This window comes from Myiozetetes cayanensis, unplaced genomic scaffold (assembly GCF_022539395.1).
Source record: "Myiozetetes cayanensis isolate MyiCay16 unplaced genomic scaffold, myiCay2020 scf34, whole genome shotgun sequence".
Taxonomy (NCBI): Eukaryota; Metazoa; Chordata; class Aves; order Passeriformes; family Tyrannidae; genus Myiozetetes; species Myiozetetes cayanensis.
The window spans coordinates 1,445,126-1,463,040 of record NW_026087566.1 but is presented as its reverse complement, the minus strand read 5'-3'; the positions used below and the strand labels follow the sequence as shown (position 1 = coordinate 1,463,040).

Genomic DNA, 17,915 nt, shown 5'->3' with positions numbered 1-17,915 from the left:
CCAAGTGGCCAGTGCTTGTGCTCTCCCTCACAGAGGTAGCAGGATCCTATTTAGCTCAGATTAGCACTCAGGGCTGCCTACAAAGGTAATTTCCTGCACTGTGTCCCACTTTCTCAGCAACACAAGCTCCCATTCAGCCAGGCACTTCCACACAGGATCTTACTGCCTTCAGCAGGAGCTAAAAGCACAAACTCCAGAGCTTTGCTGATTAAGCACAGGGCTGACAACCCCTTTTCCTCCAGAGCACCTCACTTTGCAGGAGGGTCCTCCAAAAATCCCTCCCTAGTCCTCGCTTTTCTAGTAATTTTTATCTTGCCCTGAAAACACATATGACAACACAGTTAAAATCAGTGTTCTGTTGTAATCAGTGTCTAAGAACACTGCACACAAGGACATGTGCCAGGCACCCAAGGCAGAGGAACAGCTACACCAGCAAAAGTGATCCTCACTGTGCACCCTCTCTCCTGGACTAATTTCCCCCAGTGTGGCACCAAACCAAAAGTGGTTTGCTCTGACTGACAAGTGAGATCCAGCTGATTGACCAGGAGAACAAAGGCTGCAGGACTCAGTTTCCCTCCATGTTCAGAGATGGAAGGACGCTCCCCAAATCCCCGAACAGCCTGAGCCCTGCAGCCCTCACCCTCACTTCTGGGCACTGAACCTGTGCATCTTTCACTTGTCCTCAGGACAAACAGTTCAGAGCAGTCTGGGTCTGGGATTCCCACAGGGAATCCAGTGGGGACAAGCCGGGGCTCATCCCAACGCCAACGACAGAGGGAAGCTCTTCCAGCTTTCGTTAGGATGCAGTGCCAGAAGCTGCTGGTGTGTGTACATGGAGGTTCCTTCTGCTCATGGCCCTGTTCTAGTGAAATCACTCAGGTCTCATTTATCCTGGAGCTCTACAACTCACAAATGGTGGTGGCACTCCCTGAGAAGGTGGAGCTGAAGTATCTGGGAGAGAAGACAATCGTGACTGGTCCCACATGCCCCTGGTCAGAAGAATTTGATGATTACTGTGGTAACAACTGAAATCACTACAAATAACTGCTGTTCCCACTTTGCTGTGCTGTCAGGAAGATCCTGAGAAAGCTCCAATTTTCAGTGGAATTTACAACGTACTTATTTTTGAAGTGACAGCGTCAGAAATACCCCCCAGCTCCTCGTTCTCTTCACCTCCCCTGTTCCCTCCTGCCACCCAATTTCCAGCCCATCTGTGAAATCAGGATGCTGGGAGAGGAATGATGTACCTGGGGAGGTACCAAAGGGTTCTTTGCCATTGACTGGAGCCCTCAGCATCACAGCTGGATCAAAAACCCTTTCTGAAAGACTAGTTCCAAGTCAAAGCCACAGGCTGGATGCCATAATCCCTACATAAAAGGGTTATGTCAAGGGTCAGAATAGGTGGTGATAAAGTTCCCTTCCAGCCAAAACAATCTTGGAATCTCCAAGGAAATCCACCATGCTCTGGCAAGAGCCAGGACCAGACTTTCCAAAATGTAACAATGCCTGGCTCCAGAATCACCGGGGCAGTGCCAGTGAAGAGCTATGAAATCATCTCCTCTGCTTGGGAGGTTCAACAGGCCACGTTGGCACTGCCTGTGAGCCACAGACCACAGGACTTGGAATGCTGGGAACAAAACCAGAGCAGATATGCTCAGAAAGGCTTTCAAGTTAACCTTACTCTGCTAAAAAGGAAGAGGAGGAAAAAAAAAAGAAACCACTAAAGGCACTTTGTAAAAGTCAGTTTGGAGATTTCCTTTGAACGTGTTGGAAGGGGTTGTGCAACTCAGCTGGCTCAGCAGGGCCAAAGGTGGGAATGGCAGGAGCTGCTGCAAGTCAGGACTGGGGTACCTGTGTGGGAGGCAAGGCCTGGAGTGGTAGGAGAGCAGCAGGGAAGGGGAACAGGCCGGGATGAAGGAGGGAAGCTCAGGCAGGGTCTGTCTGTAGGGGGCCTGGCTCAGTTCAAGGCCATTAACTTGTTGCTTTCTGAACACCACCAAGAGCACTGGAAACAAAAGCACGTCTGCCCAGCATGGGCCCTGCTGAGTGATTGCTTAAATACTGCAGCAGAATGAAGAGCATTAAGAAAGGCAAAGAGCCACTTCAGTGGCTCCAGGCTCGCAGCACTGCGAGTTTTTGCACGAAGCCCAAGTCAAAGCCAGGCAAGGCAACTGGGATGGAGCCTTGAAAGGAGAAACAAATAAATGACTGGCCTTCATTTTCTCCCATTCTGGAGTTTAAATTTAAAGGGGAGGTCCATCAACTTTACATAAATCATGTTTATAATTAAAAACATATTTTGCTGCGCTGCTTACAAGCCTTCGGATGATTAATAAGGCATTTTTCAAATTACTTTAATTCACACTAATTATGCTGCTTGTTTACCCCAGTCAATAATTTTTCTTCCAGGGAGATGAAGCCATCCTGGGACGAGACCTCCCTCCAGGGACCAAGAGGGAAAGGACCCCAGGGAACTGCCCCAGGCCCCAGGACCACACGGGAGTTCTGTCACCGAGCTGGGACACGAGTCACGTCACGTCCAACGCTCACAGGACTCTTGCTAAGCCTGACTCTGAGCCTGGGTAAGCTGAGGAGATTTGAGCTTGCTCAGCTGCTGCCTTGGGCTGTGTTTTGCCTAGACCTTGCCTGAGGTGCCAGCCTTGCCAGGGAACCAGACTTGGTAGGTTTAGCATGAAAACACGGCAGGGACTGCACAGCTCCCGGGCTGGGTCAGGTTTGTGCCCGGCAGAAGCCAAGTGAGCTTTGAAAGAGCAGAGCTTTATCTCCTCCTGTTTCATTTGCAGGTGCTGGAAAGGCTCTTGGCCCTTTAGAAAATGCAGCACAACCAACTGAACAAGAATTCTCTTCCCAGTAATAATCCCTTTCAACATCACTTAACAGAGTTAGATAAATAAAAAACCAACGGTGCATTCCCACTGCAGCGGTGGGAGTGGATTCCCTGGGTCACCTTTCCCAGGAAGGGCTGAAAAGTCCCACCCAGAAGCCTTCAGGTAGCAGACAAAGCAATACCTGCAGGGTGACACAGTGCTGTCGAAGTCAGGCACTCATCAAGCAGCCACATGCCCGGCAGGAAGCATCGCTCCAGCCCCTTCCAGCGCTCCCCAAAGCAGGGTGTTCCTGCTCTGCCTCTCCAGGGCTCCTGCACACTCTCCAAAGGCAGCAATGACATTTCCTCAGCTTTTTACCCTTTCTCCTCTGGTTGAAGACAGCAGTTATTTCACAATCTAGATGTCTGTAGAGCTGGCAGTTACTCTTGGCCAACTGCAGGCTACAGACATGAGTGTCTGTCTGACAACACACACAGGAACTGCTCTTCAGCCAGTGGTGCCCAAACAATATATCTGGTTATTTCATGAACTAAAAGAAGGGAGGAGATACCAGCCAAGGCTTTCTCTTCTTCAGAGCTGAGGGCAGGCACTTGTGAGACCCATGGTTAACAGTAAAGATAACTGTAGTTACCTGTTGGTGGCCCAAATCCTTCAGATCAGGTGCTCTGTGCAAGCCTGATTTATATTAACCAAACCAGCACTGAAAAGCATGACCACAAAATTTATTCTAATACCTGTTGTACCACACCCTGAAAATAACAAAAGAAAACAGGCTGAGATAAAAGATATTTGCTGTCAAAGGTGGGGAAATACCTCCACAAAGCCACAGTGTTGGCTTCCTCGAAGGAGTTAAACAAGACTGCAGAAATTAAATATTCTGCAGATTCTGGATCAAAGACAAGTGTCTTCTGTGCTTGGGTTTGGCACATCACCATGACAGGGCAGTTTGTGACCTGGGGGCTGCAGCCAGCACAAAAAAAAGCAGGTAATTATTTATAAACCCTGGTCCCATGGGCTGCTTCTGATATGCTGCACTCTGAAGGTGCCCCAAAACTGGCATCAGCCCTAAAACCTATGAAAACCTGAACCCTGCCAGGAATTTATAGCAGCTGAGCTACAGTGTGCTGGCTCCCTGGGTGGACACCCCTGTGGACAGTGAGGGCAAAGCAGCAGCATCTCCTTTCTCCACAGGTGATCTGCACACCTCGAGGCATCCAGGGGAAGCTGGCACAGAGAATCCCTCATCCTCTCAGTCCCTGCCCTCAGATCAACGTGTTTTAACCTGTGGATTGGCCCAAACCTGAATGACCAGAGGAGAGCTGCACGAGATAAGCTGGCCAAGGGATTCACATCAGTGAGCAGCTGCAGAGGAGAGCAGATTTAGTGCCTTTGGATGTTCTCTGTTCACAAGACATGAGTACACAAGACAGAGGTAAGGTCGGAGCTCTCCCGTTTCATGTGGAAATCCAGAGTATGAGTGACTTGCTACTCATCCTGCTCAGCTGCTGGAAGACACCAGGACCACTTCTTCAGTTGTGAAAACCATAAATAATTTCAAAAACTCAGAGCAGCAGCATGACCTCCCCAGGGCTCCATCCTCAGCCCAGCTCTCCTCAACATCTTCATTACTGACATGGATGCTGGACTTGAAGGGACACTTCAGGAGGTTTGCTGATGACACTAAACTGGGAGGAGCAGTTGATGCCCTCGAGGGCAGGGAGGCCCTGCAGAGAGACCCCCACAAATCAGAGGGCTGGGAATCACCAACCACAGGAGGTTCAACAAGGGGAAGTGGCGGATTCTGCCCCTGGGATGGGGCAACCCCAGATGGATGGACAGACTGGGAATGAGAGGCTGGGAAGCAGTGCTGGGAAAGGGCCCTGGGGGTGCTGGTGGGTGGCCAGTTGGCCCTGAGTCAGCAGTGCCCTGGCAGCCAGGAGGGCCAACCCTGGCCAGGGAGGGGATTGTCCTGCTCTGCTCTGCCCTGGGGCGGCCTCACCTGCAAGACTGGGGCAGTTTGGGGGGGACACAATATAAAAAAAAGACATTAAACCATTAGAGAGTCCAAAGGAGGCCATGAGGATGGAGAAGGGCCTGGAGGGGAAGCTGTATGAGGAGGCTGAGGGCACTTGGTTTGTTCAGCCTGGAGGAGACTGAAGGGAGACCTCATTGGGGTCTGCAGCTTCCTCAGGAGGGGCAGTGGAGGGGTAGGTACCAATCTCTGCTCTCTGTGACCAGTGACAGGACTTGAGAGAATGGCTGGAGCTGTACAGGGGAGCTTTAGGTTGGATCTCAGGAGAAGATTCTTCCCCCAGAGGGTGGTTGGCACCGAACAGGCTCCCCAGGGCAGTGGGCACAGCCCCAGGGCTGTCTGAGTTCAAGGAGCATTTGGACAACGCTTTCAGGCACATGGTGGGGTTCTTGGGGTGTCCTGTGCAGGGCCAGGAGTTGGATTCGATGATCCTGATGGTTCCTTTCCAACTCAGTATATTTTATGACACCTAAAATACCCCTTGGTCCACTCTCAGGCCGTTCATCCACAGCAGAACTCACTGGCAGCGATGCCAGGCACCGTGCAAGGCACTGAGCTCCTGGGTGTGCAGGACTCCATCAAACCACATCTCAAGCAGGAGGAGACACTCCTTGGCCAGGGAGAGGCTCCAGCCCCACGTGCCAGGCCGTGTCTCAGGGCTGGGGGGTGGTGGGTCTGCGGTACTTGCACTGGATCCACACCCGGTACATCGTCATCTGCTTCCCACGGTTCACCTGCAGCCGCCGATCCACCAGGTTCTGGACCTTCTCCAGCCCAGCTGTGGTGAAGAGATGGTCTAATTCATCTGGAAGCAGAGAGAGAAGGACACTGAGGAGGCCTTAATCCCTTTAACTGAGGGCTGAGCTGTGCTGAAAGGTGGGCCAGAAAAAACTCACGGCCTCACCCCGGCAGGGAGATGATCCAACAAGAGTTAACAACTGTTCCAGGGGGGTTTAACATCACAGTTTCTCAACTTTTCCTTCTAGCAGGGAAGGAAAGAATTATTTGGAGTACAACTAGAGTTACAGAAACTTGACAAAGAAAACAGCAGCAGTTTCACACGTGGGCACTGCCTCTAGTAACTGATTAAGGAGCATCTTCTGACAAGTAGGGACAGATCCATTCCTTCCCCTTCCCCCCCCCCTTCTCCAGAGGAATTTCAGAGTCTGCAAGAGCAAAGAACAGGATCAGACCTACGCCTTTAAATGGTGGCAGTAAAATCTGTGCTGTATAGGCTGGAGGGGAATGGGATTCATTAAGGCTAAATTTGGAGGGGGAAAAAAAATCCTTAAAAACCACACCCTGCTGGGGCCCAATCAAAGCACTGAGAGAGCCCTGGAGGCTTCAGCACTTCCACTGGCAGGTATTCCTGACCAAGCAAGTAAGTGCCCCAGCATAGTGGCTGTGGGCAAAGCCAGCCCCAGCCCTGCTGAGCAGCAGAGAGCTCGTTCCACAGCACTGCCCAGGAGCACGTGGTTTGTGTGGAGTTTCTGTAGGAAAGGGCTGACAGGTCCCAGCTTGTGCTCCCTTATCAGATGCTTTGCATCGTGAGGTGTTTGCCAAACACACAATAACCATCAATTTTGTTGTGACAAACACGACTTGGGCAGTGGGGAAGGGAACAGTTTGTGCAGTTGTGCCCCTGCTGTAACACTGACCAGGCACTGACTGGAGGTAAACTGGGAGAAGAACACACCCCTGCTAACACCAAGCAGCAGCAGAACTTGAAGGGTGCCTCAGCTCCTTGCTGAGCCACACCCTTCTGATTTCCTCCCAGGAGAACAGGAATATTAAGGGAAGTTCCTCCAAGCGGTGTCCAACTCCCTCCATCACCTGCAGGCAAGACTCAAGGAGAGCTCCTCCAATCCCACCCCTCCCAGGGTAGCAAACACTCCAGTTTGTCTCTAAAAGGATTTTCCACCAAGGAATTCACCATACCTGCACCAGGAACTGACAAAACCCAGGTTCAACTGGGAGAAAGAAAGGGATGGAAAGAGCTTGAGGCGAAACTTGAGGGCAGAGGGACAAGAAGCGGAGAGGAGAGACAGAGGGATGTTTTTGGATTGTCAGAGGGATGTTTTCAAGCCTCCTACCTTGTGTGAAGAAGTAGACTCTGGTGCCATCACCTCTCACATAGAAGTTTTCAGACAGACATTGACCTGAGGGCAAGAGGGATTTAAACAGTTACCAACTATCACTTAAAAATCAACAACCGCCATCCAACAACAAGCACACGCTGTGCTTCCAGGGAATTAATGAGCTGCTGCCTCCACACAGGGCAGACAGAGCTCCAGAGAAGCATCATCCACCAGTAGATGTGGCCAGAGTTGCCAAGGGAAGAGGAAAATACCTTTCTTAAACCGAAGCTGGGCCAGGTCGTATCGGCCGTAATCCCGTAACAAAATCATCCCCCCCGGTTTCAGGAGGCGGCTCAGTCTGGTCACAACGCTCTGCATCCTGAGGGGGGGAACAAACCAGGAGTGCTCAACATCCTGCAAAATGATGCTTGCTTCCTTCCAAAAAGATGGGATAAAGTTTCAATTTGATAAACAGGAATATATGTTTCGACTTCATATAAAGAGCTACCCGAAGCTAGGATGGTTCTGAGCTCTCCCAGTCTCAAGCGGGTTGATTTGATTTGGCCTCTTTATTTCTGACACTCCCTGATTCTGGGGTATTTTTTTTCCTACAAGGATAACAAGCCTGCCACAGCAGGGATTAACTGCTCTCCTTTACTGATTACAAAAGGATCTCCCCTGGTTTAGGTATAAAAAAGTAGTAAGTGAACTCGAAGCAAAATGCTGTGTAATAAAACTAAAGGGAACAAAAAGAGAGACTAATACAGGCTGTAACACACTGTCACACTAAGATCACAGCACTTTTCTTAACTGTTTTCTCCACCTGTCCCCTCCCTTCTTGCCACCTCCCATGTGAGAAATTCATCCACTCTTTGAGCCTGAAAATCCAGCAGAGTATTTTGCAGGCAGGTGCTGAGTGTTCAGCGTGGCTGAGGTTCAGAGCAGTGACCACAGCAAGGCACCCCCTGCAGCCACTTAGCACTTCAAAATCACACCTGTCCTCTGCCACAACCTGTTACAACATCAACCACCTGCAAACTTCATTTACAGAGGCTTCGTGGGAAACTGGACCAGAAACAGAACAAACTTTTAATTTCACTTGACATGAGACTATTAAAGAGAGGAGAATTACCTTCTGCAATCACAAAGATTAAAACTTACTTCTCTGGGAGAATTGCTGAGAGGACAAAGATAAGAATAACAATGTCAAGACTCTCCTCTGGCATTGGGAAAGGGCTTTGGTCATTGCACAGGTCATGGACAAAGGCAAAGCAGCGAGAAGAATCATATTCTGCATTGTTCTGTAGTGGAGGGGAGAGAAATCAAGAGCATCAGTAGCAGACCCTGACCTTGGAAACCTTTACATAAGTGTGAGCATCAGGAGCCCTCTCTCCATCACTGAAATCAACATTCATTTCACCTACAAGCAGATATTCCTTATACCCCAAATATCAAACCTGGCTCCCTAAAATTACACTCTCAAAAATCACATTTGGGCCTCTGTAAGAAGTTGTGCATTTTTCTGGAGCTGCTGCTATAAGAAGTGGTTGTGTTAGGAGGATGAAGTGGGTGCTGCCCCTGCTGCTCTGTGATCTCAGGAAGTGACTGATGGCATTTGGTACTTCCTATATTCCCAGTTCTGCTCTGACCTGAAATTTGTGTAGCAGCTTTAGTCCTCTGATTCAATGCCAGCCTCCTGCTCCACAAACAGGCTCCCCCCTCAGCAGTCTGTGCTCCCAGAACTGACAGCAGTGCACACACACAAACCAAACCCAGCTTCAGTTCCTGTTAAAAAATAGCCTGAATGTTTTCAAGGTTCAGCAGTTACTCAGCTAAAAGAGCACTGGATTGAGGAAAAAGCACTGCCAAGCACAGGGGGAGAAAATCTGCCTTGACTTGTCTGCTGCCAATGTGACATTCTGAGAACTTCAACTTCCCTCATTCCTACGATCTTTGATGGCTCATTTTCCACATTTAGGGTCAGCAGCAGGGCTGGCTAAAAACAGAAAGCTGCCAGCACAGCCAGAGAGCTGCTGGAAGCTGGGAGAGATTTGTGTTAATGGGCAACTGGCCCCAGGTACTTCCCACTGTTTCATAAATCACCTCTGAGTTTACCTGGACAAGATCCACAGCTGTTGTAGAAAAATCACAGCAATAAACAAACAGGCCTGGGTCACTGCAAAGAAAGCAGAGAAACTCATCATTTCTATTGTTTCTCATTGTTCCTTTATGCCCACTGTCCTCATATGGAACTGCTTCCTTTTCCTTCTGGAAACACCAAGTGGGAGACAGCAAATGTGAATTTTGTGTATATATTTACAGTGAGTCACTTTTTTCTTCACTGAATCTACTTTAATAATAGACCCTTAGATTATTAAGATTATTGTTACATTTTCTTTGCATTAAAGGAGAGACATATGAAAAATGTGGCAAGTTTAATGTAAATTGCTTCTAGATAGATGGAACACTTTTGGAAACACACTGAAAAATTATTCAAGGGTATCACAGAAACAGAAATGTGACTTCCAGCAGAAATCACTCCCATGTTAACATCTGCAAATCAACACTGGAAAAGGAGAGGCACCAAGGCCTGCAGGAAAATGCTTTCAGAATGAGACCTGTACATTCACAGCAGGCTTTGTTGGCTGCATTCTAAGACCAAGGATTTGCAAGCTCAAACGACGATAGTTTGAAGTTGCAGGTGGCAAAGGTACCCTCTGCACTCAGCCTTTTTCTGAGATCCCAGAGAACTCTTCCATTTGTTTTTTAGAGGTTGGTGGATCATGCAGGTAAAAACCTACTTCACAGAATCCCAGGAAGCCATTCCCCCTTGTCCTGTCACCACTTACTTGTTGGTTTGTAAAATTGGGAAGACTGTGTTCCCAGCCCCACAGCCAACCTGCACAAACAAAGCAGATGTACACAGTGAGAAGAATTCCTTCAGCATGTCCCATAATTTCAAATCATCTCTCTACAGCCAGGCAACAAAGAGAATCTCCTGAGTACCAGCTGAGCATGGCAGTGACCATTGGTAACAAAGTCTGAAAAAGTCTCCAAACATCAGATTAAATTAAATTATCAGAAGGACAGTTCATACTAACTCTGCCTGGAAGGGCAGGACTTCCATTAAATACAAAGCACTAAACAAATCCAGCAAGATCTGCAGTGAATTAGTAGAGGTGGCAGAGCAAAAGGTCTCAACCAGCTGTCAGGAGTCCACTATTTATAATTCCCACAGACTTCTCTGGGACAAAGCCTGTATCAGTCTGGGATTCCCTGTTATCACCTGGGCCTTAAGGAACAAACCCAAGAACACCTTGACATTCTTGGCTTCACTGCTTTGTTTCACACCTCTCAAGGCAAACAGGAGCCAGCACAAAAGATAAATGACAAGGGAAAACCTTATACAAACAAGTAAAAGAATCAGTTCCTTCCAAGGATGATTTTTAAACGCTTGCTTGAACATCTGAGAGCAGTAGCTTGGTTTTTAAACTCTGAAACTTCTTACAGTCCTTTTGCTCTGCCAACTCAGAGTCTGAACCAAAAGAATCCCCACAGATTTAGTTCAGTTTTAAGCTGCCCTCTGGTTTTTGCATTTTGCTGCCTGAAGGCAATCAACCACTCCCTGTTTGCCAGTGATCCACATTTTTCTGTCCCAGCCACATAACCCTGATAACAAGGGACGGCTTGGCGTGGGACTCTGATTTCCAGCTCTCACCTCCAACACACGGTAAGATGCAGCTGATCCTGGGTAATCTCCATCCCTCTGGTGCTCCTGTGCAGCCAAGTCCTCTGTGCACACCTCAGCTGTGCTTTGGATCAGGTTCAACTGACCCTCTGTCCTGCTTTCCAGTGAACAGTGGCCATTTTCACACCTTCCCGGCCCTTCACTGTTGGATTCTTCTTTGGTACGAAATTCAGGCAGAGAATCCCCATTTTGGCTGGAGTTCCTGCTGGGTGCCAGCTCAGGAAATTCAGTGAACAGCCAGTGCCTGTCCTTGAAGAAGCCATTTTCGTGGATTTTATAGAAGTCATCCCAATACCTCTTAGCATTCACCTCATATTCCTCTGTGGACACAAACAAAAACACCATCAGCTCTCAGGGTTGAAAGCAGGTCAGACAGTGAGGGATCACTGCAGACTTCTGAGCAGCAACCTGCTTTAATAAGGAAGATTATCAACTGAAAATCACCTTTATTTAAATTTGCCATCCCACATAAACACTCAGGTTGCCTCCTCACAGCCACTTTGTTAGGACATAAAAAGGGAAAAAAAGAGAGAGAAGAGGAAACTCTGTGGCTCCTGGTAGGATTTAAAGGCAACAGAAAAAGCCTCTTTGAAGGACACTGGAATGAAGAAATCCAGGTTTTACTTCCATCTCTAGCACTGACTTGGTCAGTTCACTGGAAAAATTCATTTGGAGCCTCATGACACTTAAGAGTGAAGCACTTACAACTCCTAAGGAATTCTGAGAGCACCTTTTTTTTCAGATGGAGGAGCAGAACAATTAGCCAACCCCACAGGCCTGGCAGAAAGCTCAATTTGCAGAATCCTCCCAGATTCCAGCATGTTTTCCACAAGTTTTGCTGCAGTGCAGTCTGGAGCACTTTGTTTTCCATAGTTCTGTGCTTCCCTGAATTAAAACAACAGAAGTGACCATTAAAATAACAGTGGACAGGCTGAAGGTGAGCAGAGGGAACTTCAGCAGCAGCATTTTCACCCCAAGTGGGTCATTCCAGGAGCAGGATGAGTATTAGAGGGAGATGGAATAACTCTTACCAAGCCACAGCCTAATGAAATTCCAGCTCACCTGCAGAATTATTTCCACACATTTCCCAGATTTCAAACCAAGTGCAGTTCTAGGGGAACTATTTCTTCCACGGGAAGTTAAAAATCCAAGTAGCTTTCTGAATCCTCAGTGTGATGAGTTCTCTGTCCTGGGAATTAAGGGCCTAATTACAACATCTTATGCTTGGAATCACCTGGAAACATCCATGGCCAGGGATCCCAACTGCATTCCAGTAACATGGAATTCCTCAAACATCTCTGCACAGCAAAAAAGTGCATTACTGAATAAGGCTGGTTGGAGATCACTGTCATTGCCTGAACTGCAGCTTCTTTATTAAGACTTTTAAAAGCATAAAACTGCTCAGAAGATCTCTGAAGGGAGACAGTCAAGTGAACCCAGGACACCTGGAAAACTATGGAGCCTCAGCCAAATATAGACAAAAATGGCTTTAACAAAGAAGCACAAGTCAGTCATAGATCTATTTTTAGTAGGATCTACCCCTGCAGCACAAAGGGCTATATATAAAAATAATCTCTTTACCTCAACTACGAGGATTTTCTCCTTTTAAGAAGCCCTGTCCTTAAACCCCAATCCAAAAGGAATTTTAATGTCTGATATCAGACCAGGGCAGTGAGTTTGTGCCACGAGCCCACTGCAGGTCACAGCATTTTCAGGGAAGAACTCCAGGATTGCTGCTGCTGCTGGAAGAAGTGTTATTGATCCACAATCTGACACACTCCTTCCTGAATTGTCATGTATTAGTAGGGACAAACGAGGCTGCTGGGGCTGGAAATGCTCTTTCACCTCACAAAAATACAAAGTCCTGATTCCTGCCTGTCCCTGACAATCCCATGACAGCCTGACTGGGATGGGATGCTGCTTATTCTGAGGTGCTGGGACAAAAGTCCAGCCCAGCCAGTTTGGATTACCCACATTTTTAGGCCACAAGGCTCTTCCTGTGTTAAATTATTGTGAAATTCTGCTGGCTGCTGTTGAACAGCTGTTACACCCCAACCCACAGGAGGGGAAGCTTTATTTAAAGCTCATTTACTCAGAGCCTGGTGTTTTCAAAGCACCAGAAGAAAGAATCAGTAACAATTTAAACACAAGAAGACCAGGGCTGGCTGACAAAGACCCTGCAAGGAACAGACTGGAAGCAAATAAATGACCATATTAATTTTTCAGGCTGACTTTTCAGGCAGAAGAGTTGCCACCACACTTGTTGCAGCCCCTTTTTGTGGTGTGATCTCATGGGGACATTGGAGTGTGAGCCAGATTCCTCCAGAGACTTTCCTGATAAGGACTCCTGACTTTCCTGCTTGTAAGGACACCCCCAAAGCCAAGCCCATCCTCAGCCCTTCACACTGCAGAAGGAGGGCAAACAAAAGGAATTGTTCACAAAAGGCAGGAAGAGAACCAGGCCCCCCTTCCCCCTGAATTTCACAGGGGCTAATTATGGAGCCTCAGAAGGAAACCAAGGAACTCTTCCACTTCTTTCTTTGTTCCACATCCTCCACACAGCCCAGAGAACTCCTCTCTCCTTCAGAACAGCCCCAAGAATAACTCAGCCATAATGACCAAGAGCCTGCCTTTGTTCTCCCGCTTGGACATTCTGATTCTCCAACTCCCAGACCCTTCAGGCACATTTTCCTGGGCTGCCTTCCCTACTTTGCAGCCATCCCATTGTCTCCCCACGCTTCCCAGTGAATAGCAACCATCAGCATTTGACTGGCCCTCCATTGTTCAGCCTGGGAAATACATCATGGAGCCCTGACAAAGTGCTCCAGCAGCAAATTGCTCCCCAGTTTCCTGGTTGCATATAGGTTCTCAAAGCATGACAAGCAGCACCCTTTAATGCTAACCACATTGGAAAACGAACCCAACACAATGGGAACCGCTGGATGCTTCTGGGAGTCCAAGAAATTTGGAGGGTTGTTCTCTGGGATAATTGGATTTGCTATTGTGAGCACAACTGGGAGCTATATGGAAGTGTCTCAACAGCTCCAGCAGTGCTGAGCTGCATCCTAAGGGTGACACCCTCCATTTCATGGGAACAAAGGGAGCAGATCCATCCCAGGGCTCGGCAGGGCAACACGAGATCATCACCAGACAAGTTTCTTGCCACACCAAAGCACCATTTCCCCATCGTTTGAGGGACTGGATGGTCTGGGACAGAGTGGAGAGTGACAGAGCTGTGCACCTGGAGCTTGATTCAGGCTCAGGTAAGCTCCACATTTTGGGTGTATAAATATCCCTTGAGCCAAGCAAAATAAAAATTTGGGAATCTCTGATGATAAACACTTTCAGGAGCAAATTATTCTTTTTTTTTCTGACTGTGATTGAATCCCTCTCATGCTGCTTGTTAACTCTGTAGAGATAGATCTGGACACCAATTTATCAACCCCTCTTAAGGAGAAGAACTGATCTTGAATTAGGATCACCCCACAGCAAAAAAGGACTGTTGGAAGTTAAGCTTTAGGAAGCAAAAGCAAGCAAAGGCAATAACTCCACAATCAGAGAGGGTTGGTGACAAGGGACACTAACAAATATTTAAACACACACAACACCACAAAGAAACTCAACCCAAGCTGACTCTTCCCAGCCACGTCTGTTCCAGCAGGATGAGTCTCTGCAGAAGGTGGAGGAGTCACAGAGAGGTAATTTAAGAACAGGAAGGTTCCTCCTCCCCCTCCATTTCCCATTATCAGCAAGTAGGTAAAGCATTCTGAGTGAGTGGGGAGAGGGCAGGGAGGGATAAATGATGCTGCTGAGGTGGCTCTGGCCACTGTTCCACTCCAAGCCCGGCAGAGGAGACTCTCCCACAGTACCTTGTTTATCCTGGGGCAGTAGCTGGGAGCTGTTCTCTTCAACTTTACTCCTGGCACTGGCTTCCTGCTCTTCTGACCATTCCACATTGTCCCTGTGGTGAAAAAGGAGATGGAAATGGGCAGGGAGAGAAGAGTTAAAACTGAGAGGGAGGGAGGGAGGTGTGACCCCCAATTCCAGCTGTCAGCACACGAGGCTCCTGAGCCTGAAGGAGCTGCACTCATGGAACTGCAAGGGAAGGGATCCTCAATCTGCCCCTTGATCCTTTTCCCTACTGGACACTCAGCCAAATTAAGAAGGAATAAATCCCTGCTATGAAACCACCAGAGCACTCAGAAAACGAAACTGTTTTTCGAGTTCAAACAAAAAAGGGCAGCGGGGTTATTTGGAAGGTAACTGGTAAATTAAATCCAATTATGAGGAAAATATGCAGGAAGCTTGAAAGCATTAAGAATTATTCATAACTTCAATGCACACACACACAGCTGTGCAGTCATTAAAGTGATTCACTTGGCTTTTTTTTTTTTCATTAAAACAACTGAATGAAAAGCAGAATACAAAGAGCAATAAGCCCAGTTCTGGCCTCAGGAGGAATGAGCCTTTTAACTCACAAAACAAAGACTTAAATGTTAAAAAAAGCACTGGATTACTAAGAGTTTCCACGGGAAAATTGAGGATATGCTTTTGTAACGTACCTTTGGTACAGAATAGTCCCAAAAGGAATAACAGGCTGATACATGTAAATATTACATTATTACAAGTGAAACACGCCCAGCTCTTCACAGCCAGAGACCAAAAGTGGATCTATTCACTTCAAAAAATGCAAAACACCTTCAGTTCCCAGCAAATTAGAGAATTTGGGTGCTTAAAACAGCTGCTGTACCCAAACAAAGAGCTCCTGTTCCAAACACACAACCCCACAGGTGAAAGGGTTTCTGGGAGGAACTGATTCAACTTTATTAACTACAGCAATCAAACAACTGCAGCAAAGCAAAACAAAACAACACAACACATTTCCTGAGTCAGGAGAGCCTGAGGAATGCCCACCGCTGTGGGAAGAGCACAGAAGGGCTCAGGACCCTCCTGGGGACCAGGAAGAAGGTTCACAACCCTCCGTGGATCAGCCCAGAAGGCTCAGGACACCCAGAGAACCAGTCCCGAAAGCTCAGGACCCCCAGGGATCAGTCCCAAAGGGTCAGGACCCCCAGGATCAGTCCCAAAGTCTCAGGACCCCCAGGGATCGGTCCCAAAGGCTCAGGACCCCCAAGCACCGCCTGCACAGGGCAGGGCCCTCCCGCCACTCCGCCACCGCCCAGCCCGGGGCCGCCGCTCCCCGCCCGGCCTCCCCTCGCTGTCCGGCTCCAGCCCCACGCCCACAGCCCCCCAGTCCGCCCCGGGGGCGAGCGTGGACACCGGGCTCGGCTCCCCGCGGGTGGGTCGGGGCTGGGCCGCCCCGCAGCGCTCGGCCGCAGGCACCGCCAGGCGGGTGCGGCGAGGGGCTCCCGGCAGGCCCCCGAACGCACCAGGCGTTGTGCTGGAAGAGCCGCGCGGGGTCCGTGAGGAGGCGCTGCCCGAAGCGCCGCCGAGGCCGCTCCGCGCTGGGCGCCGCCATGACGGGCGGGGCCGCCACTTCCGCTTCCGGCGCGGCCCGACCCGAGCGGGGACTGCGGGGCGGTCACGTGGGGGGAGGTGGGGGGAGCGCTGAGGGGAAAGGGCGGGAAACGGCCCTGAAAGTTCCCTTTGTCGGAGTTTAAATCGAATTTCACTGAATAGCGGGGTGGGGTGGGCGCGAAGGGACATTAAACAGCGTCCAGTGACACCCGCTGCCATGGCAGGGACACCTTACACTAGCCCAGGTTGCTCCATCCTGGCCTTGGACACTTCCATTTCTCTGGGGAATCCATTCCAGCCCCTCCCCACGCTCCCAGCCAACAATTCCTTCCCAATATCCCATCTAACCCTGCCCTGTGTCGGTGTGAAGCCATTCCCCCTTGTCCCATCACTCCATCCCATGTAAATATTCTCTCTCCATGTTTCTTGTAGCCCCTTCGGGTCCTGCAAGGTCACAATCAGGTCACCCCAAAGCCTTCTCTTCCCCAGGCTGAACAATCCCATCTCTCCCAGCCTTTCCTCCCAGCAGAGCTGCTCCATCCCTCTGCCCATCCTGGTGCCTCCTCTGGGCTCTCTCCAGCAGCTCCACATCCTCCCTGTGCTGGGAATTCCCCAGGGCTGGAGCAGCTCTGCAGGGGGGTCTCTGAGGGAGCAGAGCCGACAGGGAAGCTCCCGTGGGAAGCAGGCAGTTAATTCTTTATTTTGCTTTATTTGTGTACACGGCTGTTGCTTTCCCTGTTAAACTGTCTTTCAGCCCACGAGTTTTCCAGTTTTCACCCTTCCAGCTCTCTCCTCGATCCCACTGCTGGGGGAAGGGGGGGATGACAAGAAGGATGGAGAGAGCCTGGAGGGATGGGACAAGGGGGAATGGCTTCAAAGCACCAGAGGGCAGGGTTAGATGGAATAGCTGCGCTCCCGCGGGTGGCAGCCAGAGGACAAAAGAGGGCGTTATTGGGCTGTGGAACTGGAATCCACGGAATTGAAGCTGCCTGAGTCACTTTTCCCAGGGGCTGAAGAGGAGGAGAGTGGTCAGAGCCTTGTCCTACCCTCGCAGAGCTCAAAGGGAGTGGAGATCCCAGCAGTCCCAGATCTGGACAAGTTATGCCATGGGGATCCATCCCCATTTTTTTGGCTGGGTGCTGGGCTGGGTATCTGGCAGGGAGGACAATTCCCTGCAGTTTATCATTAGCCAAAGAAGGTAAGGTCAACTCCTGGGTTCCACATGGTAAGAGAAGAGCTTGGCCTCTGCTCTTGCAGCCAGGAACATCTGGAAAAAAGGGAAAAAGTGAGAATCTGGACTGACTTCATTGGGCACAACCCCCATCAGAGCATGATGCCTCTGTGGCACTTGGGGCTACAAAAATATAAGGTACAAGACCCTGCTGAGACAGGGGAGGAGGATTTTACTGCTAGAGGGGCAACAAGTCCCTCACTTCCAGAAACTCCTCCATGGTTATCCCATGTGGGTGGGAACCCACTGCAGTGTTTTAAAGGGTTCACTTGCCTGGTGTTAACATCATGTCCTCCTCACCTGACACGCACCAGTACAGGCATGCAGGAGCCTTTGAACTCCATCTGTTGGTTTCCACAGATTTCTAGGCTTCCCCCAAGAAAAAAAAAGACCTCAGAACCTCCCCTTACCTCCCTGTGTCCTAAGGTTTCCAGCTTCCCCTTGCTGGGCAGGTGAACCCCTCTGGCTGTGGACCTCAGGAGGGGGTTGAGGTCCTGGG

General features: G+C 49.3%; 1 protein-coding gene across 1 annotated transcript; it reads right to left on the bottom strand.

Annotated features, from left to right (window-relative positions):
• Window positions 1-3,550: 3,550 nt before the first annotated feature.
• On the bottom strand, window positions 3,551-16,219 carry METTL2A (methyltransferase 2A, methylcytidine). The gene is made up of 9 exons (XM_050327730.1): window positions 16,098-16,219; window positions 14,577-14,668; window positions 10,678-11,027; window positions 9,809-9,858; window positions 9,075-9,135; window positions 8,121-8,260; window positions 7,232-7,338; window positions 6,975-7,040; window positions 3,551-5,686 (listed from the first exon to the last, which is right to left on the bottom strand). Exons 1-9 carry the CDS (start codon window positions 16,184-16,186, stop codon window positions 5,535-5,537), a joined length of 1,107 nt encoding a protein of 368 aa, XP_050183687.1. The 5' UTR covers window positions 16,187-16,219; the 3' UTR covers window positions 3,551-5,534.
• Between the last annotated feature and the right edge of the window lie 1,696 nt (window positions 16,220-17,915).

What these genes read in the sequence shown, in the direction of transcription:
- METTL2A (XM_050327730.1), bottom strand. Translation starts at nt 16,186, where the DNA reads ATGGCGGCGCCCAGCGCGGAGCGGCCTCGGCGGCGCTTCGGGCAGCGC. An exon ending in CCAATTTTACAAACCAACAA is followed by an intron (nt 9,136 to 9,808) that starts GTAAGTGGTGAC and finishes CTTTCTTTGCAG; the next exon opens with TGACCCAGGCCTGTTTGTTT. An exon ending in CCAGCTTCGGTTTAAGAAAG is followed by an intron (nt 7,041 to 7,231) that starts GTATTTTCCTCT and finishes TCTTGCCCTCAG; the next exon opens with GTCAATGTCTGTCTGAAAAC.